The following is a 24,476-nucleotide window of genomic DNA, read 5'->3' as shown; positions in this document are numbered from 1 at the left end:
GTCGGGCGATTAGTCTTCACAGAAGCAAAAGTCATTATGCAGAGAGTAATTAGCCCCGGGTCTTACCTGCCTAATGATGGGATCACTTGCTCTCATCCACCGGCCGTTGTCTGGGAAAAAATTAAATTATCCCAATTTTTCTTACTTTTTCTCATTTCCAGCGTGACTTTTAGCACACACACACACACACACACACACACACACACACACACACACACACACACACACACACACATGGTAAATGGGAATGATTTTCTCCACCTGCTTAAAAGTACAACATTTCCTTTTCTTTTTACCTCTTAATGAAACTTTTATGTTACTCATATGTTTTGAGTTAAAAATTATGAATATAAGCTTCGTGAAGAAAATACCAAATATTGCATAACGCCGCCAGTGTCCCAGCGGTCGGGGGAGGAGGACAATACAACTGCGTATTTTTGTGCTGGATTATTGCAGTGGGGCGTAGCAGCATGAAGCTGTCGGCTTTCGAGTCTCTGGGGACCCCACTGAGTACAGAGCCCCAGTATATCTGCTTTAAAGATTGAGCAGCCTGTTATTATTATTCTGAGACGAAGTGATACCACAGTATACTGCTTGCATCCCGACACACACACACACACACACACTAATATATGCTCGTGCCCTTACCACTGGAGGGTTAGGACATACCTGACGCTGCTTCGGAGGCTGCCTGGACGAAAATGTTGGCCGTACCACAACTGCCCGTCTCTCAACCCCCTTCCCCCTAACGATATATCAGCAAATACCCGTCAAAGGTCACAATTTCGTTTCACAAAGGAGAGTAAACAGTGTCGAACAGTACTTAACACCAGAAAAAATCAGTGCTAAACAGTAACAGCTGAGACCCATGGTTAAGATGACCTTCACACCCGTCAGTAAGATCTTCTAACTCCTGGCGATCATAAACGAAAACCCTCACGTGAATATAGTGTTATTCAGTCTAGCAGAAGTGTTGTGTTATGGAGAGTGTACAATAATCCCTGTGACGCTGTACCAAGTAAAAGCTACCCGGAGGCAAAGTCATGTTACACAGTGGACGACACGAACTGGGCTGCTGTGTGTGTACAAAGGAAGGAAGAGGAATGGCGAGAAGAAAGAAAAGAACCAAACACTTAGTAAATATTGGACCAACTGCTCTCTCACACACACACACGCGCGCACACACACACACACACACACACACACGCACACACGCACACACACACACACACACACGCACACACACACGGAATACATGTTTCTTGTTTTAAATTGTCCTCTACTTACTAACGCTTTTTATGAGATTATTTTTAACGTCTTACAGCTGATATTAATTACGTTATAGATAGATAGATAGAAAAATAGATAGATAGATGACAACTATAAAAAAGTGTATCCAAAATCCAGAGCGAATTCGAAATATGAAAAGTTAATCTTTTAGTGAGTGACAGCTGTCTCTCCTGCGCCAAATATTCGGGAGAATTTTGGAGGCTGGGAGAACCGTGAATGAATGCCCGTTACTGTACTTTACTTTGTTTTTATATCCGTCACTGTCGATGGTGAAGTAGTGTGACGAACGTGGCTGCTGTGAGATGTCTTTAATTTGACTTTATTTTGCAACTTTTTATTTATTTATTTTTTTTTTGGGGGGGGGGAGGGTAGAATAGTGATCTTTCCTTTCTTAATAGTGATTCGTTTTCATCTTTTAACTTTGGTTTTAAAGATTCATTCTCGACAGCTGTAACTTGGAGTCAATATAATTTTGTTAAGACAGACCAGAGCTTAAAATGACAGGACTTAAACAGCGCGAAGGTTTGTGTAGGGATTACCGCATAATATCTGTCTCTTAACTCTTGGTGATATATCAGTCTGTCTATGATATATACTGCACCCCGCCCCCTCACCCTCATCCCTAGTCTATCTCCAGATGTCAGATGTGAGGTGAAGTGCGGGGCGATGCATCACTACTTGTTATTAATTTCTTCTTGACAGAGATTCCAAATGATATGCAAATGCTTCTTTTTTGTTATAAATTCTTTTTCTCTTTCTTTCTATCCATCTTTTTCCTTCTCTTTCCTTCGTTTTTTGTCTATCTCTTCCTTCCTCTGCCAAGACGACAGGAACAGCCTCCAACAACGGGTATGAACATTTTACCGGAGTTATATTTCCTTCTTCGCTGTTGACGGTATCCTCCCTCGCCATACAACCCGTTCAGTTACATGATCTCATCTGCATATTTGATGGCCTGTTGTGTTGCCGGGAGACGAGGTCGTACCCCGCTGCATAATATCGTGTGCGGTCTTAACTTATCGTCTCCTCCTTCGGTAGTGCCTCCAGGGACACCCAACGCGACATGGTGCAATGCTGATTTGGATGAGAGAATGAGAGGAAGAGAAAGAAAGGGAAGGAAGTGGATATAGAGGCACAGCTGAGGAACGACGTAGAGAGAGAGAGAGAGAGAGAGACGAAGGGATAGCTAATAAAACTAAAAGAGACAACTAGAGACAGTGAGAATGAGTTAGGAAGGTGTGGTCTGGGTGTGTCGTGGAGGGGAGAAACATCAACATCACCACCACCAGGACACAGGCACCTCCCCACTCAACACGGGGTGCTGCTGCTGGCCGCGACAGCTGTGGCGGCTAGCACTCATACTCACCGTTTATGGCCCCACATTAACTGGATTTACTTGTTACAGAAACGACCTGGCATTATCAGCAAGACCGCGAGCTGCTCCCCCTCTGTCGCTGGCTCTCCAAAGGAACACAATGAAAATAATAAGCTTAATTTGCATGCGGTGCAAATATCGTCCTTGGTCGGCAGTTTCCACCCCCTTTATGGTTCATTTGTTGTCCCTGCATGGTTTACACAGCCAGCAGATGGATTAAGAACAGAGGCACTTCTCGGCAGGTCACCCTCTTACTACACCTGAGCCAAAGGGGTCTCTTTTATGATTAATGGACAATTTAAGGGGTTCACACTGGCACCATACTGTTTTGGCATCCTGCGTGAGTAAAGGCGACCTAGATAATGGATCTATGTGCCCCCAAAAATCAATGCCATGCTTACCCCTAAACACCCCCTGAAGGAATGCAATACTCCCACTCACGTCAAGCAAGTTTTGGCAGACATCATATAGTATCACTGTTGATAACTCTACAGAATCATTACAGCACGCGTTCTAAGTCATTATTCTTATATGATTAGCGTAAACAACTTAGGTAGAGCCTTCTAGTACAGAAATTGTTCAGGGAATTACTGTGTATAAAAACCAAAATAAAGCAAATCATTCCGAATATGTTAAACTTTACACCAAAACGTTGGAGACTTAGTTAATGTTATCGTGAGGTCTTCTCGCATACAGAACCCAAGAGTAAGATATATTACATTATGAATCACGTGAGAGACAGATGTAGTGAAGATCTCTCATCCTGATGGCACTCAACTCCTGCACTAAGCCCTCCTTGGCACCTTCACCATGGACCTCATCTATGAATGTGTTTGAGTGTGTCAGGATGAAAGAGAGTGTTCGAAGCTTTACATCATTAGAAGTTCATCTGTCAGAGAATGAAAGTGTGAGAGTGGTTGTCGGTTTGTGAGTGTGAGTGAGTGTGTGAGTGTGTGAGAGAAAACTATTCGTGAACTTTTGAAAAATGAAATATGTGAGTATGGTGAGAAAGAAAAAGTACTAGTCTGTTTTTCGGAACAGTTTATGTGAGTATATATATGTGAGAAAGACTGAGTGCTAGTGAAGAGTTTGTGAGAAAGTGTGAGTGTGTGTGTGTTATAGAGAAATTGTAGAGAGAGAGAGAGACTGGGAACAGAAACACACAAGTTAATATTCACCACCGCAATTAATCAGATTTTTGTTTATATTATATATCTTTCACTGTGCTCGGATACAGGACATAATTAGATCAGTTTCTGCTGTATATTATAGCCAGTATATCTTCCAGCTATACTATACTATACTATACTATACTGTACTGTACTGTACTGTACTGTACTGTACTATACTATACTATACTTACTATACTGTACTGTACTGTACTGTACTGTACTGTACTGTACTATACTATACTATACTATACTATACTATACTATACTATACTATACTGTACTGTACTGTACTGTACTGTACTGTACTGTATACTATACTATACTATACTATAACGCATGGAGGATATAACCACACTATAAGACATAATCAAATCCCCAGGTATAACTGCACGTCTGTTCACAGGGTCGCGTGGTGGTGGTTGGTGGTCGTCGGTGGAGGCGGGACAACGCGTCGCTGGTGGTGACTCCTGTGCGACGCGACGACGCGGGACTATACACCTGTTTGGCCTCCAACACTGAAGGCGACGGACACTCTAACGCCGTCCATCTACGCGTCGCACGTCAGTCTCTCAAGGCTTCTCTGTTCTGTGTTATCTAAATGTTTATCAATTTATCTATCTGTCCACATATTGTTTACCTTTCTGTCTAATTATCACTACTGATTACACTCACGATCGACACAAATAAGGTCTTAACATAACACTGTCAATATATACACCCAGCACCTGATTTCAATGTCATTTTCATAAATAAATCGTAACCAATATAACACCTGGATGATATATATGTTTTCTTCAACTCCGTCAAGGTAAAGCTAAACTTAACTATTTTGTTTTCTAACCAATACAAAACGGCGAGAGAGAACAGACGCGTCAATATCAAATCTAATCACCGAGGCGTCCCCCTTGCCAAAGACTGAAGGTAATTGAAACGGAATGATCTAAACTGATGGATGTTATGTGACAGGTAAAGCACTCAGAGGCAGGGAGTTCTACACGGTGCCAGTCCAGGGCTGACATGATATAGTTACCATATATTTATTTTCGTAAATATTCTTGTAATGTGAAATAAACTATGATTCTTCAGTATACGAACAACAACTCTGTCAATATTCGTTAATTAAAGACGAGTTGATCACTGTAACTATAAACCATGTCGGTCTCTTATCATCTGGATTAACTTCAATACGACAGAGTTGGAGGAACCATAATTATACTGTGTTATATAATTATCATCCAAATGGTCCAATATTTGGGAATTGCTCAACAAAATAACTTACATACGTTTTTGTTGTCATGGCTGTTAAAGACAAAAACATTTACACAATAACACAAATGATTAATTAGGCACGGATAGAGCGCACAGAAACACTGTAGAGTAAGGCCGATGGCTTTATATGTAAATATGTTTTCTCCCTGAAATATGTGGCCAGGTTAGATATATAACATGTCTAGAGGCAGTACACCTGTTCTAAACATGATATTGGGCTTAACAATATAGTTTTGTGCACACAGACACGCCATACTGTGCGGGGAGTCCCCACAGTCACCTGGTAGTGGCCTCGAACACCACCATCACTCTCACCTGCAAGGTGGAGGCCGTGCCTCAAGAGGTCAACTTCACCTGGAGACTGTCCGCGCCTCCAGTCACTCACCCGAGGCTCAAGGGGGGCAAAGACCCCCGGGGTGGAGTCATAACTGGGGAGGTGGGACCCCCACCTCGCCTCCCCAGTCTGATTGACCTAACCCCAGGTCACCCACCTGACCCTGAGCCCTGGGTGACATCTGCCCCGCGGTCCTGGGACCTGGCCCTGCCCGACTCTTGGGAAGACACTGGGGACGGGGACCTGGAGGGCTCCCTGCTACGCCATCGCCTGGACCCTTCCTCCCCCACCCGATCCGTCGTCACCCTCACCCCCACCGCCCCAGTCCACGTCGTCTGCTACGCCCGCAACCGCGTGGGGCGTACCAGAGTCCCCTGCACTTACACCCTCAGCGTCGTAGGTAAGTGTTCCTTGTGATTAAGAGGTACTTGTAGGTAACTGAACGCTGTAGGTAAGTGGCTTTTGTAAACAAGCTATCCTTTTTATAGGTAAGTGGTCCTTGTGGGTTAGTGGTCTCCTCTAGTAAGTGGTGCCAGAGGGTAAATGGTCACTAAGGGCAAGTGGATTCCCATGCATAAGTGATCCATCCGGTTATTTGATCTTTGTGGGTAAGTGGCCCCTGTAGGTAAGTGGCCCCTGTAGGTAAATGGCCCCTGTAGGTAAGTGGCCCCTGTAAGTAAGTGGCCCCTGTAGGTAAGTGGCCCCTGTAGGTAAGTAGTAACTATAAGTTCACTTTCTATTACTGCATATGTCATTCATTTGTACTTAACTGAATGCTTAATGTCGTGTTTTTCACAGTCCAGTAAACATGTTATTCAGCACTAGTTTGATGACTTTTTTAATGGGAAAAGTCTATGTATTTCTGTTCCTATTGTAGATTATAATATACATATTACATTACCTACACACCAGAACCATTAAAAATTAACTCGCCATAAAATTATTACAATATATAAGAATTAAACTATTGCTGAATTGAATATTTTGAAGGAGAGAGAGAGAGAGAAGGAGAGAGAGAGAGAGAGAGAGAGAGAGAGAGAGAGAGAGAGAGAGAGAGAGACCTTTTTAAAGAATATGTAAGTAAGGAAGCAAATAAGAGCGATGGTGAAGCCAATATCTTTTTTTATTATTATTTTTGTGTGTACGTTTTTCTCCTCTTTGTGCAGGAAACTCGACCACCCACACATACATACACATTTTACCATCAGTCGTTCTATTTCCTCTGAATGGGACCTATGTTAAGAAGTTCCTCCGTTTATCAGTATTACAAGATAGGGAGGAATATATCAATGAGGTCATACTGCCTTTAACCACTTGCTACAAAAGACACACGACCCCCGAAGTCATAACAAGATGACCCAGTTAGTGAACCTTCCTCCAACACGGGCCAAAAAAAGTCGACCCTCCCTCCGTCTCACCTTCCCAACAGGATCCTACGCTAGGCCAGGTACACCGTGTCAACAATGCCTGACCTTCTCTGACCCGCCTCCAATTTTATTTCTGATTCAACATTCCGCCCTACCCCCACCCTTCCCTCACTCCTTGTCTCATCTATCCTCTCCCTGCTGTCTCTCTCTATCCCTAACTCCTCCTCCACCTATCTATCCCCTTCCCTCCTTGCCTACACCTCCCCTTCCCCCCTTGCCTACACCGTGAACTATTTCCCCCTCAAAGGTTGTTCGATTTCCTATTTTAACTTTTGTATGATATTCAAACAGCAACGGAGATACAGCTGCATCCAGCGTGAGTTCTTATGACATTATCCATCTCTTATTCTACACTCTCACGTCATCCAGCCAAAGAAAAAAACACCACGAAGGATATTTTTTTGTTTGTCTCTCTTACACACACAATGATACCGTCAGTTGTTGTTAAATTGTTATCACTAGGCGTAACAAGTTTAGTAATTACACGAGTCCAACAACACTAGTGCGACCTACCAAAAGAAGCGTGGGAAGGGAAGAAAATAAACAAACAACAAGAGACAGACTATAGTAAGAAAAACACAGAACCAAGAGAGCTCTGGCCAGTATCCCGGGAGATAACAACGACCCAGAAAAAGACTCACTACTAAATAGATAGATGAAATTAGGAAGCTCGGGGGTGTGGAATGGACAGTGTCGGCTTAAGACGGAAGACTGTGGAAATTTATGGGGAAAGCTTTCATCCTGCAGTGGATTGATACAGGCTGATAATTATATGTGTATGTGTGTGTGTGTGTGTGTGTGTGTGTGTGTGTGTGTGTGTGTGTGTGTGTGTGTGTGTGTGTGTGTGTGTGTGCCTGCGTGAGTATGTCCCATAAGCCTGAAGGCCCGTTATGGCAGTGCAGATACACCACACTGAATAGTATGCCATCGTCAGACAAGGAGGGGGAGAGTAAACTTAGGTGCACTAAACACACACACACACATCTCCTTCCTCTGTTAGTCTCTAATTCCGACCTTACTGGTACAGAGATAAGGGCGTATCATCTCTCAGGTATGGAGGTAATGCCACAAGGTCTCTCATACTCACACATTAGGCCTAGTAGTCTCTCACGCTTAGATATAAACCAATACTGTCTCTCTGGCCTGGAGATAAAGCCATTATTTATCTCAGGTCTGATGACGACCAAACCAAGTTATCTCTCGCGTTTAAGGATAGAACCATATGGTGCCTGTGGTGAGGGGGAAGAGGAGGGGCGAAGGGGGGAGGAAAGAGGGGTAAGGAGTGTTACGAGTTGGGGATTTAGAATATAGTTATAAGTCTACCCAGATCCCAACAGGTAACAACAACAAAAAAAACAAAGACAATCGGACTATGAAAGGGTAGACAAAGGATGCGAGTTTTCGTTGTGTATAATAAAGTACCATAAATCCCTTAACAAAATATTCAGCTTATAAATTACCCTTAACCAAACTTAACCTAAACATTAACAGTAAACCATTTTGAAGCAAGTGGACGTGGGGGAGGCAATACAAGATACAAATACTTAAGTGAGGAGCTGAGATGGCTGACGAGTAAGGCTGAGTATTGTAGAAGACGGTAGGTAGTCACTGCACCATAGGTTTAGAGGATAGATGATCCTGTGGTCACTTCCCAGAGCCAAGTGCTCTCTCCTCGAATTGGAGCTCACAAAGAAGACTTGGAGGAAGTGACGCAACAACCAGGATATGGAGAAGGGAAACCCCGGAGTGTTAACTAAGACGAGTCATACTCGTGTCTCGTCCCTAGATGGCGTTGCTCGTGGTGCTGGGTAGGTAGATCAGGACAATAGATGGCGTGGTTCGTAGTGCTGGGTGGAGGGGTTCGTAACAGGAGGGAGGGGGAACGAGTGGGGAGGAAAAAGGGGGGGATAAGGGGTGAGAGGGGGTGAGGGCGTGGCTGCTGGTACTAGAGTATCTTAACGACTCCCACGACCTCATTATTGACTGTGAACGACCATGCGGAAAGGGAGGGAAGGAAGGTAGATGAGAAGAGGGAAGGAAGGAGGGAGGGACAGGGTAGGTGAGAGGAAAGAAAGAAGGATGGAGGGAGAGGGAAGGTGAGAAAAAGAGAGGAAGGAAAGAGGGAGGGTAGGAAAGAGGAAAGACCAAACGCATCCTTCACATCACACCCGAATTTACATATTAAAATTGGATAAGATTCGGTTAGGTTAGGTTAGGTTAGGTTGGGTATAGTTAAGTGAGATTAACATAGTGGTGGGTTAAATTATGTTAAATTACAGGTACAGGCGAAGTTTAGTGAGGTTCAGTTAAGGATAGACTGGATTAAGTAAAATTAAGATAAAAGTGGGATTAGTTTAGAAGTAGATTCAGTTAACTTGGAGTAGGTCAGGGGTAAGCTATATTAGGTTCAGTTAGGCTCTGGATCGGGGTCTGGGTCTGGGTAATTAGTGAGTCCACAAACCTTCTACCTGATAACGAGGTAATGTGGTGGAAGGTGAATACATTAGCTCTTGTGTTGACTTTAATACTGTGTACATACGAGGATATGGCTCACGTAACACCATTATCTATTTGTATGGTAGTTTTCCTTTTAAATACTAAACTACGCCTTCATAGTGTTTATGTTATGCTAATAGACAGTTATAACTTCCCCGTGGTTAAGCCTTTAGGCACGCAATTATTCACCGTGTGTGTAAATAACGGCCACAAAACAAATTTTATAAATCCCTTAATAATTTTTTCTAGCAATGATTTAATATATAAACGACGGTCACCAGTAATATTTTTCGAGGGCCGAAAACAGCAATGTAAATTCATCATATCATTTAAAAAAATTACATATACATTATCTTCCCCTGAAAAAAAATATATATGTTTTGCAATTAACTAAATTCATGGCCCTTACCTGCATCTGAAGTTGCATTTATACTATACTGAAACACACGAACCTTTACCTCCATCAGAAAAACACTACAGTACCTCCATAAACCACATTCTAGGTGTTAGTTATAATTCTAATTAAACCTAGACACTGTGACCTAAGACAACCTCAATGCTAACATTGCTACAAGCTTCAGTACCTGACGTTACCACCGCGAGGTCTCCGGTACTGAACGGCAGCAAGAAAAAATATATAAAATAATATCTGCTCCTAGATAATCAAGGCTCAGTATATAAATCTATCATCACTTTATACAATTATGAATAATACCTGTGTGTTTATTTTTGTTATTTTTTGTTTGAAGGTAATGTTAACTGTTTAATGTTTTGATGTGTTTATATCAGAACTGTAACCTATTTTAATAATATCTTCCATCTCTAAAACTGCCACAGTGTGTACTTACCTTGTACTGATGTCTCAACCTGAAAAAAGATAAGCCAGTGTTAATCCAAAGATTTACCAAACCTGTAAAATAAAGTTTACAAACGAATAATTTCTAAGCCTCCTGAAGACTCAATCATCATTTTCTTCAATAAATAACCAACTATGAGACAAACAAATAAACATATCAATAGAGACTCCTTGCTTCACTTAGTGTGTGTTAGACTCCTTGCTTCACATAGTACTTAGTGTGTGTTAGACTCCTTGCTTCACATAGTACTTAGTGTGTGTTAGACTCCTTGCTTCACATAGTACTTAGTGTGTGTTAGACTCCTTGCTTCACATAGTACTTAGTGTGTGTTAGACTCCTTGCTTCACATAGTGTGTTAGTGTGTGTTAGACTTCCTTGCTTCACATAGTACTTTGTGTGTTAGACTCCTTGCTTCACATAGTACTTAGTGTGTGTTAGACTCTTGCTTCACATAGTACTTAGTGTGTGTTAGACTCCTTGCTTCACATAGTAGTGTGTGTTAGACTCCCAGAGCTCACATAGTACTTAGTGTGTGTTAGAGTTTCACTTAGTGTGTGTTAGACTCCTTGCTTCACATAGTACTTAGTGTGTGTTAGACTCCTTGCTTCACATAGTACTTAGTGTGTGTTAGACTCCTTGCTTCACATAGTACTTAGTGTGTGTTAGACTCCTTGCTTCACATAGTACTTAGTGTGTGTTATCTCAGGATTGTGTTGATCCGCCTAGCTTGTTGTTGTCTTCGTTAAACTTGTGTCTACTTGTAAATCATCACTGCGGCAGAATTTAATTGAGAAATATAACTGTGTGTGTGTGTGTGTGTGTGTGTGTGTGTGTGTGTGTGTGTGTGTGTAAAAATATAGTTGTTGTGAATATATGAAGCAAAGTCGTGTGTGTTAATTACATCCATTACATGACATGAAATTCAGGATCATCGCGGTGTTTGTCATTGGTTGAATGTCGACCAATCATATCAAGGAGAATTATAACATTGACTTATATTTATATTTCGTTTCTTCCTCTTTATTCCTTCCTTCATTTCTCTTCCTACCTCACATCCCTAACTCCTTCTTTGTTTTATCTCTGTTTCATTTTACTCTTCTCTTCTGTCTTCTTTCATCTCCCTTTCCTTCTCCTCTCCTTTCATCTTTCTCTCTTTTCTTGCTTCTCCTTCTATCATCTTTTCATCCTTTACGTTTTCTCTCCCTCTCCCTCTCTCTCTCTCTGGCCACCACCCCTCCTCACAGAGCCGCCACAGCCGCTGAAAGACTGTAACGTGACTATGGTGGGAGAGACCCAACTGGAAGTGAAGTGTGATACGCACGCCCACACCCGCGACGCCCACGCCCACGAGGACGCCACCCACGCCCAACACTCACCCAGTGCCAGTTTCGTCTTGTCCCCAGAAGCAAGCGCCCGTGCCAACCTGGAGGTGAGTCTTATGGCCTAGTTAATGTTTTATTGCTGTCCTGACGAAGTGCCTTTCTTCTTCTTCTTCTTCTTCTTCTTCTTCTTCTTATTATTATTATTATTATTATTATTATTATTATTTTGTTGTTGTGACAATGTCTAACGAGTAGTATAAATTATCACGTTTGGCTGTCGAGTAGGCAGATGTTGCTCAGCGGCCGAGGGAAATTTCTAATGCATCATTTCACTGTCCATCTTACTGCAAATCCAGCAAATTGCTATAGATATTCTTTAAGGGATAGGATAAATTATTTTTATTTGTTGTTACGGATTATATGTTGACTACCGGCCTACGCAAATGCTTAATGAATTGAATTTATGATTGTAATTGGCGGTGCTTCAGTTAACAATCAAAATGTCTAATGAATCGTATAATTCTCATTGGTTGTTGTGGTGCAGATGTGGCCCAGCGTCCAATGACAATGTCTAACGAATCGGATAACTGATTATAATTGGATTTCGCGATGCGAATACAGTCGAAGGACCGATAAAAACTAATGAAATATATTTTCGTATTGGTTCACGTGGTGAAATTGTGGTCGATAGACCAATGAAAAGTTTTAATAGCTCAAATGAATGATTCTAATTGGCTGTCGCAGTTAAAATGTGGTCCATGCACCCAACGTATATATTCTGACATTCAAAATAAATTCCAAATGGTTTGTACCGTTTGCCACAATGTTTAAGTGTGGTAACATTAGGAGAAAGGTGTCAGCTGGCTGCTGAGCCTCGGCGGGTCACGCCATAAAACTGTATCATTACCCACAAGGTCCAGGACCCCCACAACATTAAGTCCGTGTGCAGTGAGAGAGAGTGTGTGTGTGTGTGTGTGTGTGTGTGTCGTTAACAGCGTCTTGTTTACGTTCACGCTTCAGGTAAGACTTCCCCCCACCCCCTCCCGTGTATACTGGGTGTTCTCTCCACTCTAACACCATAGATAAAAGTTTGCGTTACATCTGGTTGTTATGACCCACTTATGGCTGAAATAGTCTCGAAAATCTTAATTCAATTTCTCATATTTTTCTTTGTTAATGTTCTAACTCCATTATTTACGGTTTACCTTTTACTTAATACCTCACAGCACCTGTGTCCATTACTACATTTCTTTACCTGTTTTTGTTAATAATTTTCAACACCTGTTCCTTCCCGTGTCTCAGGTATGGTCAGGAGGTACACTGATTGTTAACGTGAGTGACGCGCGGCCCGTGTTCACTGTGAGAGGACTCCCACCCGCCGCCAACCTCAAGCTGGTGCTCTACTCAGCCACCGCCCACACCCGCTCCAAGCCTGTCTACATGTACGCCCGCACCCTCCCCCGCGCCACCTTACATCTCACAGGTGAAGCATTAACGTTGTGTAGGGTTCAGTGTGTGCTCTAAACGCTTCAAATATTTACCTCTTTGTCACTTTCATTAACTCTGTTTTTCTTTCTGTCATCTTATCTCACTCTTTACCTCCCTTCTCTTTGTCTCTCTTTCTCGCACACAAACACTCCTTCCTTCCACCCTCCCACCTGCCTGTGTGTGTGTGTGACCCTTCCCCTTTGACCACCAGAGTCTTGGATAATTAAAGGACCCAGTTTACACAGTTTCCCTCTGAGTGAACCAAACTCCTTGTGGAAGAGAGGGAGACACGGGGCGTTTCCCAAGCCTTAGGGCAAGAGTGTCCAGCGTTGCAAATGACATTATAATTAATTCTCTCCAGCACCAAGGATCGTATTTGAACCTGGACTTGTCAAATACAATCGTGGGGATCAACTCAAGGTCTGGCAGTGTCAATACAGCTTCTAGGATCACACTCAAGACTCTACAAGATCCAATTCAGCTCACTGTCAACCGTATCGTGAAAACTCTTAGTTGCAAGTTCACCTTGATATATTGTGTTCAATTTTAGCTTTAGATAAGAATTTGTCCGTTCTTAGCTGGGTTCATGCCTGTAGTCTGGGTTCTCTGTCAGCATTTAACCAAAACTCTGATATTATTGACTAGTTCCAGAAGAGGACCTTGTAGTTCTTTACTGTATTTTACCCTTCCAGTCGTTAATTATATAAACGTGTTTTGTATCGCCCCCCCCCCCCTCCCAACCTACTTATTTATCCGTTTTCTTTGATGCTTCTACATCTCTTTGATACACCAGAGCGAGAGAAAGAGAGAATTACAGAGAATCATGGATCATTTTTAAATAAACCCTAAAGAGAGTCAATGGTATAACGTGTTACAGAGACATTTAAGCTTGTTTTTTTAGCATACTTTGTACACTAGTTATCAACAAACAAACAAAATCAAAATATACATACATACATACATACATACATACATACATACATACATACATACATCTCTCTGATTTAGGAGTTGAAAAAAAGGGCTGAAATTAATGTTTATCTGGCAGGTAATATCTATTGTCAATAATTCATGCTTTTAATTAACAAGGTAAAAAAAGGTGAATTTTATTAATGGATTGGGCGAGGGAATGGCCGTGTTAATGGGTGTGTTAAGGGATGATAAAGGCATGTGTTAAAGGGTGATATAGGAGTTATGGTGATAATGGTGGTGATAGTGATTGTTGGTAGTGTTAGTGGTGATGGTGGTGGTGATAGTGATAGTTGGTAGAGTTAGTGGTGATAGTGATGATATTGGTGATGGTTGGTAGTGTTAGTGGTAATGGTGGTGATAGTGATGATGGAGGTGTTAGTGGTGATAGTGATGATGGTAGTTGTGATGATAAGTGTTAAAGATAAGGGCTAATGGAGATATGTGCAAACCGGGAGTGGGATACACTTAACGCCATAAAGTTAGAGAGAGAGAGAGAGAGAGGGGGGTAATACACACACTATGAAAGAAAGAACTAAAGAACTTATTGCGAAGCCTCTCCAAGCTGTCAAAACTTAGGAGAGGTAAGAAGTTTCAAGTGAGGGGAAGGGGGAACTTAGCCGCCTCAGAGGAGCTGGAAATTTGAAGCTAAGACATCAGAAGGAAGGAAGCTAGAGTGTTGTGGTTATCAAGACTGCTTACCTTAGCTGAGTGAAGCTATCTTGATGTGCTTGGAGTTAGTAGGATATATTTGGTGATGGGATTAAGGGGATAAAAAGCTAATAAGCGTCCCAGTCTCCCAATCGACCCTTCTGTAAATGGGTACCTGACCTTACAGTTGAGAGAATGAAGGGGATCGAGTGCAGTGTCGCCCCCCACGTAGATTTCTTGGCTCAGTTTGTGTGTGTGAATTATCCCAGTGAATCTGAATGTGTATGCACCATCTATCACCATTACCATCCCTTCTGTCACCATCACCTACTTACACTACCATCATCCTTGTCATCACTTTAACCATTCATCACCATTAAAGTCACTCTCATCAGCTATCACCTAACCGATCAATTACATCATCATCATCATCATCATCATCATCATCATCATCATCACACCGTCATTTTCATCAACGTCCTCACCATCACCACCACTGCCCCTCGCCACTATCACCACACATCTCCACATACTAACACCAGCATCACGTATCACCATCTCTCACCATATAACAACACCAGCATCACCACGCCTCATCACCACGCCCCACGCATGAATCTCGGGTCCAGACATGCAGAGTCAGGCGTAGGGCTCCGGGGTTACGAGTTTAGAGAAGAGGTCAACAGGGTGGGCCATCACAGCCAGCCGCCTCTCGTGTTGACAAAGTGGTCCTTCAGAGTGTTGCAGCGTCTATCATGCATACTCTCTCCTCTTTGATATCTCTCACTTGTGCTGTGTCTCTCTTGTGATGTCTGTTTTCTTAATGTATTATCTCATGCTGTTATCTCTCATTCGTGTGCTGTGTCTGTCTCCTGTACAATGTTTCCTGTTCGGTGTCTCTAACTCGTGTTCTGTCTCTCTTACATAATCTCTCTGTAATGGTCTGACCCTCTCGCTATCTGTCTCACCGATGTTTTATCTCACTCCATCAGTGTATCTCTCATATTTTATCTCTCTCTCTCTCTCTCTCTCTCTAGTAATGTACGCACACACACACACACACACACATGCAGAAAGAAAGGGAGAACGACAGAGAAAGAGAGAGAGAGAGAGACACACACAGGAAAACAAGAAGCGTTGGAGCGCCCGAGAGACCTTAAGAAATAATAAGAACAAAGTGACACATATACAATGTTTTCCCGCAGTGGCGAAGGAAAAATTCAAGGATTTCTTTTTGGCCACGTTCTGATTTTTTTTTTTTTTATAATCACGCAGAATATTTTATGTTTCTATCCCTGCGTCGTCATCATTAACTCTAGGGTGACTCTCCTCATCATCACACATTTTACAGTATCGTCCCATTTCTTGTTCCGCCTCACGAGAGAAATTGAGTTAATGACATTTTTTTGAACAATTTGTCTACTCATTCGTTGTGAGATGAGAGTCTATGAAAAACATTATCTTTGTTAAGCCTTTTTCACAGTCTGGATATAATGTGACATATTTAGAACGGCCTGTCTTTTCGCGTGCCGTAAGTAACAGTAAAATAAAAACTTCAAACTTTCCAAGAAACATGTCACAGCGTCTCAGCCTCCTGAAAAATTTACTCACCCATAGACGATACAATATTTCAAGTTTCTACATGTTTAAGCTTTACCTAACCTAACCTAACCTAACCTGACCAAACCTAACCTAACCTCATTTACAACCCCAGACCCCAGGCCAATACCTCACTTGTTTTGACTCACTAGGAGGGAACAAGACCATCAGTAGTGTTGATAATGGAGCCGTTTTTTGTCTCTGGTTGGAAGCGCTTCAGCTGCTCGCGTTATTCACACCGTTGAAGTTAAAAAATCGGTTTGATAATATTAATTTTGCTTCCATACACCAAAAAATATTGTATATTTTTTTAATTTGTTTGTAATTAATGAATGATGAAAAAAGTTACATAGTGGAAAAACTCAAACTGTGTACTCATACATGATTTATTTTAACTATCAACAGTCAAATTATTGAGAACAAATTAAAAAATGCTTCAAATAAATGGAAAAAATCACATAATTGCTCAAAAAACGAGAATTCAGTCCAACATAGAGTAAAAATTTGGAATGATATGAAGTACTGGAGATAAAAAAAGGGCAGAACATTTGTTATATATTAAAAACTGCCACAGTTGTCCAAATGTTGAACACGTGTAATTACCTTCACCTCGTTCATAAAACTTTCACGCCTCGAAAAAAAAAAAGTATTTCATTAAAAGAGTGAATTTGTAATACCACTGAAAAATTAGCAGAATAAGTATAAAAAAATACGAGAAATTCATCGTAATTTGATAAACAGGTCGTTTTTACGTGCCGGAGAGGGGACAGAGGCAATTAATATGTACTGTAACGCATGACTATGTTGCTAATAAAGACAATAACAATGATAATAGTAATGACATCAACAACAACAACAACAACAGAGAGAGAGAGAGAGAGAGAGAGAGAGAGAGAGAGAGAGAGAGAGAGAGAGAGTGCCATACCTGCCCCAACCTGTCTGGTATAAGATTTTGCCTAATAAAGTACAATAATTTTTTTATAATTTTTTCCACTTGAACTCTTGTTATATAAAAATGTATATGAGTAACTTTTCAACATGTTTCTCCTCCTCTTTACGGGTTGGCATAACTTATCATTTACTTTCATTATATTTTGATTGGTCAAGGCATTATATAACCACGGCCTATATTCGTTATTTTTTCCTCTAATATTTGACCTTTGACCCCATAAGATTTAATGGCTGGTCGAATCAAATGGGAAAAAACATTAAGCATTTCTTGGGAGTATTAGATTAAGGTGCACGCGATATTAATTTAAATATGAAATTAAATAGAGAAAAGAAAAGGTGAAATGGTGCTCAATCTTCTACAGTAAGAGGGTTTTATCTCCTGGCTGCCATAGTGGGACATTAATACCAGGTATGTAAGTTCTTGTTAATATATCGACATAATCATCTTCCAGTGCCGCCACCAGTGACTGAGGGAGGAAGCCTTCAGCCCAGTGGTGAGGAGCCGCCCGTACTTGGTGGCCTGGACGGTGGGCTGGGGGTGGCCATCGGGGGTCTGGTGGGCGGGGTGGGGCTGACCCTACTGGTGCTAGTGCTGGTCATCATGCTCATGAGGCGCCGTCAGCAACGACGAGCAGCCGAGGAGGAGCTGGTGGTGCCTCCCGAGACTGTAATCAAGGCTACCCAAGGTGAGTCACTGTGACCCATTACGGTGTTTTGATACTGTTACTGAGTCATGAGTAATTACCTAGATGAGTCCGAGTGTTGGTCATCAGTCCTGGAGTTCCCAAGGTGGTCCTCTTACCAGATTTCACCTCCTAAGTTTTGAATACAAAACTCTTATTCATCCCCTGTTCTCCATTTGCTGCTTAGGATTAACCTGGCAGTGTCCACATTATCTAAAGCCTTTAGACTGGTCAATAATTATAATCTACTGTTTCTCATAACTATATGTCGATGATGGAGCAAAGGAATCCCAATCCTTGTTACCAATCGTCCTAATAAGACTCAATCTAACTAGGCCATTAGGAGTGCTGCCTTACTTCTAATGGGCCCCATCCGATGGTTAGGTTAGGTTAAGTGAGACTTGGGCCTATTGGGAGTGGAACACGTTTGATACTACTCTAAATCCACCTTACTCTCTTGATGCCAACAACAACCGAGACACGAGTGAAGCTTATCGATACAAAAACACAGGTTTATCGAAGGTATTATGTACTGCACTAGTAAGCAATAATCTATATGGGTAAAAAAAACAATTCTTCGTATCTTATATCACAGAGGAAGCTGCACAGGAGCTACCAGTTGTGGGATCCAGTGTTGAGCTTCCACACACCCCACGCACACCCCACACCCCACGCCCACACACCCCCCGCCCACCCCACACACCGCGCCCACCACGTACGCCCCACACGCCGCCCCCGCCTAAGGTGAGTTGTGACACCAAATTGATTAGCCGCACATGTGTACTACGTTCATTTGTGGGTTTTACTGTCAAGCTTGGTAAAGTGAGTGGTAGACGTAAAAGTAATAGCAACAAAATTCAGTGGTATCATGAGTACTATGAGCAGTAGTAGACCAATAGTAAAAGTAGTAGTAGTAGTAGTAGTATCATCAGTAAGTATTAATGGTTGTAGTTTTGCATTATTAGGTAGTAGTTGTAGTAGTAGTATCATCAGTAAGTATTAATGGTTGTAGTTTTGCATTATTAGGCAGGAAAGTGTTAGATAATTTGAAGTGGATGAAATAAGTAATGGCTGAGAAAGTCGAGATTTGAGCTTCATCTTATATCACAAAATTTAACCAAGGGACTTGAATCATCAAACTCCATTTCTTTAGTTCTTTGTAGATCTATAAATATGATGTTGCTAAATCGTATCTCGTCTACACAAATATCTATATCAATAACGTGTTTGGCCAGTCTTCTTCCTCATGTTGTTTTCCTTACTGAATGAGATTTATGGTACAGCCACCTCTCGGCCACTCACCAGTCAACAAATCATGTATTTCTTTCCTCCTCTCTACCAATATTAACTAAAGTCTCCCCCCTTCCCCATGACAGATGTTGAGGCGAGGCAGCGAGGCGGGAGGAAGAGGCAGCAAGGAATCCGTGCTGGAGGGCGTGGTGGCGGGACTCGGGCAAGACGGGGCGGGGCTAGGTCAAGATGGGGCGGGGCGGGCTAGTGTCACGGGGGCGTCTCCCAAGATCAAGTGAGGTCTCCCCTTACCACATCCTTCCCCTGCCCATCCTACCCTTCTCCTATCCCCTTCCACCATAACGACCACCGCCGCCACCACCACCCCCGCCAAACCCACTCCCACCACCTCCGGAGTATTCAATTTTCTGGACATACTCAGGGTGGTGGGTCCAGGAGGGGAATTTTACTATGTATATTTTGTAATAAAGGTTTTGTATTCCTTTGACTGTTGTTTAAGATTTACCCACAAACAAGGGTATGGGGCACAAACAAAGGTACTATGAAGGCTGAGGTATAGGCCTACCATATGAAAAATTTATCAAAATTTTAAGTAGAAAGTGTACCATAGACAAAAGGTAAAAAGTCTACTTGAGGTAAATGAACGAGTCTATGATGATAACCACAAGTGAAGACGACCTACAGGGTAAACCAACAGAAATAACACCAAAATATATTAAAGTTTTGTGTAATTCTTTTGTGTTTTGATTTTGTAAATATGTTCTGCATATGAGCTTAAACCTATTGATTTAATGCCATAACAGGAAAACGATAATTGACTATGGCTGCTGAATATCTTATTTTATACTTCCAAAATATTGTTTTCCTTTTTTATGGTAAACTAAAACTTCATGGTAAATAAGAACGAAAATTAATCACTGGAATATAACCTTATTCGACTTACTCCTTATTTTATTGGCTTTTACCAATGATTTCCAACTCCATTATAAATAAACAAAACACCTGAATTACAACTCACCTTTTGGGTTGTCTGTCTTATACAGAAATCCTCGAAATATGAATTATGATTCCATTTAATAACACAACGCAACTACAATATGCTACCAGTGCAGGCAACATTAACACGCTTCCTCAGACCAGCCAACATTAATACATTCTGAAAGTCACTGAATTTTTTTAAACAAGTAGGGAAGGAGTAGAGAGGTGAGGAAGGGGGGGCGGGGGAGGTAGTGAGGGAGGGAGAGAGGGAGGGCCGGAGGGGTGGAGAAGGAGGCAGATTAATAACAAGGGCGTGGCTCTGTTTTATATCACTAAATCCACATGAACTTCTGTACGAGATAAGACGACAGATAAAGCAACACTGACGACCTATTATTAAACAACGCTCAAGTTCTCCTATACGTACAAGCTGAAGATTATCTATTAATATAACCACTTAATTTTATCCTTTCATTTACTTATCCATTAATTTACCGTTATACTATTTTTATCATCTTTGTTTTGTTTTTATACGGATTCTCTGAGGTCCACCACCACCACCACCTCCTCCGACCCTCCCTTGTCTCTACCCCACAATATACTGTAGCCCGGTGGTGTTAATTCACTACACATACAGTAGTAAGGCGGGAGAAGGCATCATCAGGGTTCACTTCTCCACAGCAGTAGTAATGAGAGGAACGTGTCCTGATCCTCGTCATTATCACCCCTTACCCCCTCCCCTCCTCTCCCCCCTCCCCCTGGATGACAAGGCACCATCACGCTCACGAAATACGGCCGGAAAATAAATGGTTTACTATCAATTAAAAAAAAATTGTAGTGAAGGAAGAATCACGTGATATGAAAATGGTAGTAATTTAACTGGGTGGTAGTGGAAGGAAAATTACGAGAGGAAAAAAACAGTGGCATTTAAAATCAAAATAACAATATAATGTTGAAGGGAATATACTTAAATCTGTCTGTCAGTGTCGTAATGAAGAGAAAATGACGTGACATTAAAGTAAATTTACCAAAAAATAAAAATAAAAAATCATGAAAAATAAACGATATTACTGGAGAAATGTTATTGAGTCGTCCATCCGTATTGTCTCAGTGTAGGGTATGGTCACGTAAGGATCAAGTCAGGTCATGTTAAGGCTAAGTCAGGCCAGGTTAACGTTAAGTCAGGCCAGGTTAACGTTAAGTAAGGCCAGGTTAAGGGTAAGTTAGATTAGATCCGAGAGTCTCCCGGGGGTGTGCATCACTCAGCTGGATTATAAACCGCGACAGGAACACTATGCCCCTGAGAGGAAGAAGTCGATTAGGCTGACTACATCAACCTCGGGGTAGCGGCTGTAGCACCAAACCCGTGATGAGTAATAACATAGTAGGTCTCATAGGTAGTGGGTCTCAGAGGTAGTGGGTCTCATAGGTAGTAGGTCTCAGAGGTAGTGGGTCTCATGGGTAGTGTGTCTCATAGGTAGTAGGTCTCATAGGTAGTGGGTCTCAGAGGTAGTGGGTCTCATAGGTAGTGGGTCCCGGAGGTAGTGGGTCTCATAGGTAGTGGGTCTCAGAGGTAGTGGGTCTCATAGGTAGTGGGTCTCAGAGGTAGTGGGTCTCAAAGGTACTGGGTCTCGGACGTAGTGGGTCTCATGGGTACTGGGTCTCATTGGTATTGGGTCTTAGAGGTACTGGGTCTCATAGGTAGTGGGTCTCAGAGGTACTGGGTCTCATAGGTAGTGGGTCTCAGAGGTAGTGGGTCTCAAAGGTACTGGGTCTCGGACGTAGTGGGTCTCATGGGTACTGGGTCTCTTAGGTGTCATGTTACCGCTTGCTGTGCGTTTAGAAATTAAATCACTCAGGGACCAGACTGTGTTTATCATATATATAAATGTGGCTCATTGTGTATGAAGCTGTTCAAAGCATCTGGACTAGTGTTAAGACTAAGGTTCATTAAAAGCTTCAAAAGTGTTCAACATTTTAGTTAATTAGGAGCGAGTTTGATGAGCCAGCAAGTTAAAATCTTATCTAATAACCTGTTGAAGGCTTGTAAGAACTAGTGTAATTAAAATGTCATTAAAATCTTTTGTTATGTCTCCTAGAGACTGCACCATAAGAGCAAAACTTGTACCTCGGCAACTCAAAACTCATTGGATGTTTATCATAGCGGCTATATTGAACTCTGGATCGAAACAAAGGCCACAGGACTGGTGATGTACTCCCAGAGTCTGAAAAATATTACAGATAGACACACACGCAGGGCGCCATGTTAACAGCTCACGAGGGTCGAAGTCATTTGAGGTATAAAATTGTATAGCGGTCGTGTTCAGGATAGTTTTCTCAAACCGACTACCTTATTCACAGTGTGGGCCAGGTACTGCACTTACGTCACACTGTCTGCCGGCGACCAGACCCTCTTGTTTGTTTACCAACTTAAGGATGACAAATGTGCTTGACGGCTTTATGTGTTAATTCCCTCGTTTGTCATGCAAGGGGAATAAATCACCAGTATTTTTACACTGAGGCTGTTAAAGTGATGGGGAGCTCACTAAAACCGGGACCTTAACTTAACCTAAACTAACCTCAGCATTACATAATTTAACCTAATTTAACCTACCCCAGACACAACCTAACCTAATCTAACCTAACCAACCCCTGACAATACCTGACCTAATCTAACCTAACCAACCCCTGACAATACCTGACCTAATCTAACCTAACCAACCCCTGACAATACCTGACCTAATCTAATCTAACCAACCCCTGACAATACCTGACCTAATCTAACCTAACCAACCCCTGACAATACCTGACCTAATCTAATCTAACCAACCCCTGATAATACCTGACCTAATCTAATCTAACCAACCCCTGACAATACCTGACCTAATCTAACCAACCCCCCTGACCTAATACCCTGACCTAATCTAAACCAACCCCTGACAATACCTGACCTAATCTAATCAACCAACCCCTGACAATACCTGACCTAATCTAACCTAACCAACCTGACAATACTGACCTAATCTAACCCCTGACAATACCTGACCTAATCTAACCTAACCAACCCCTGACAATACCTGACCTAATCTAATCTAACCAACCCCTGACAATACCTGACCTAATCTAACTTAACCCCTTCGTTATCGGCAATTACATGAACAAGAAGAGACTCGTAAAGGCGTGAAAGTTAACATGGACGACGAAACTAGGAAAATTTTTGAACGAGGTCCATCAAAGGGACACACTCATATAACATGACTCACAGCCTCTTAAGTAACTATGGTAACAGTGTTTACCTTGACCTTTATCTCCAGACCGGCTGACATGAGTTTGGGTGTATGAGGTCAGTCTGATATTTCACTTTAAGGATTATTTCATGTTATAGTTCGTATTACACTTAAAAAGAATTCATTACATATCATGAAGATCCGCTTAGTTACAAAAGTACAAAAGAAATCTTGAGCCTGCAATTACGATAAGGTTACCGACTTAGAGCCCACGGTCACACTTACAAAGAGCTTCAGAGAGAATATAACGTGATTACGATAACACGAGATCCTTTTGTTGCTCGGCGGCGATACTACTGTAAATCAGGTTAAGTGAGACTGGTTTAATTTCAGTTCAGGTACTGGAGTTAATCTTAAAACAATACAACCATAAAACACGACTTAATAGTTCACCAGGTTGTCTGGTGATCTAAAGGCGGATCTTGTTATATTCTCGTAAGTGTTTGAGGGTTATTACAAAAAATCGTTGCTTTTTGGGGTTTTTGTTGTGGTCGAGGTCTGTCTTTTAGGTGAGCACAACAAAAAAACCCCAAAACAACGAATTTTTGTAATAACATATACTGTACACGTGTGTCTATGTGTAAAAAAACGACTTAAGAATTTAAAAGGCTTTAACGTCAGACGTAGACATAAATTTTAAACATGCATAAGTTTTTTAACGTGTATTAATACGCCCACCAAACTACCACCGTCAAACCGAAAATTGATAGAAAGAGATTCTCGACGAACTTGGTAAGAATTACCATAAGTAATGATGTATTGCAGATTTACTCTTGTAGAGGAGACTATTTATATATTTTCCAGTCGTAAATTTTGTGACTTCCTCAGCTGAAGAATTTATGATTGGATATAAGAGTTCCATCAGAAAGGAATTATAGTATTAAAAATAATAATAATAATGATAAACATGAAGGAAACACCCGGGACACACCATGTTGAATCTTCAATATATAATATCCCTAAGAACACAAATATGATGATGATCTAGGGAAAGACGAGACAACTCACCCAACAGCCTATAGTAAAAAAACAGGATGAAATACGCTCGACCTTAAGAGGAAATGAGAGCTGGGCATA

General features: G+C 41.7%; 1 protein-coding gene across 1 annotated transcript in view; it reads left to right on the top strand.

Moving 5' to 3' along the window:
- The window catches only part of LOC121864086, a 216,359-nt gene extending 196,740 nt beyond the window's left edge, over positions 1–19,619 (top strand). The window contains exons 8-14 of the mRNA XM_042362995.1: positions 4,241–4,397; positions 5,352–5,840; positions 11,465–11,649; positions 12,845–13,025; positions 17,653–17,886; positions 18,479–18,627; positions 19,260–19,619. Coding sequence (XP_042218929.1) covers positions 4,241–4,397; positions 5,352–5,840; positions 11,465–11,649; positions 12,845–13,025; positions 17,653–17,886; positions 18,479–18,627; positions 19,260–19,412 — 1,548 coding nt within the window. The 3' untranslated portion in view covers positions 19,413–19,619. The remainder of the gene's footprint in view (positions 1–4,240; positions 4,398–5,351; positions 5,841–11,464; positions 11,650–12,844; positions 13,026–17,652; positions 17,887–18,478; positions 18,628–19,259) is intronic.
- Positions 19,620–24,476: the final 4,857 nt, after the last annotated feature.

Source organism: Homarus americanus, unplaced genomic scaffold (genome assembly GCF_018991925.1).
Source record: "Homarus americanus isolate GMGI-L3 unplaced genomic scaffold, GMGI_Hamer_2.0 scaffold55047, whole genome shotgun sequence".
Classification (NCBI taxonomy): domain Eukaryota; kingdom Metazoa; phylum Arthropoda; class Malacostraca; order Decapoda; family Nephropidae; genus Homarus; species Homarus americanus.
Note: the sequence above shows the minus strand (reverse complement) of the source record. Positions and strands in the feature narration are given on the sequence as shown.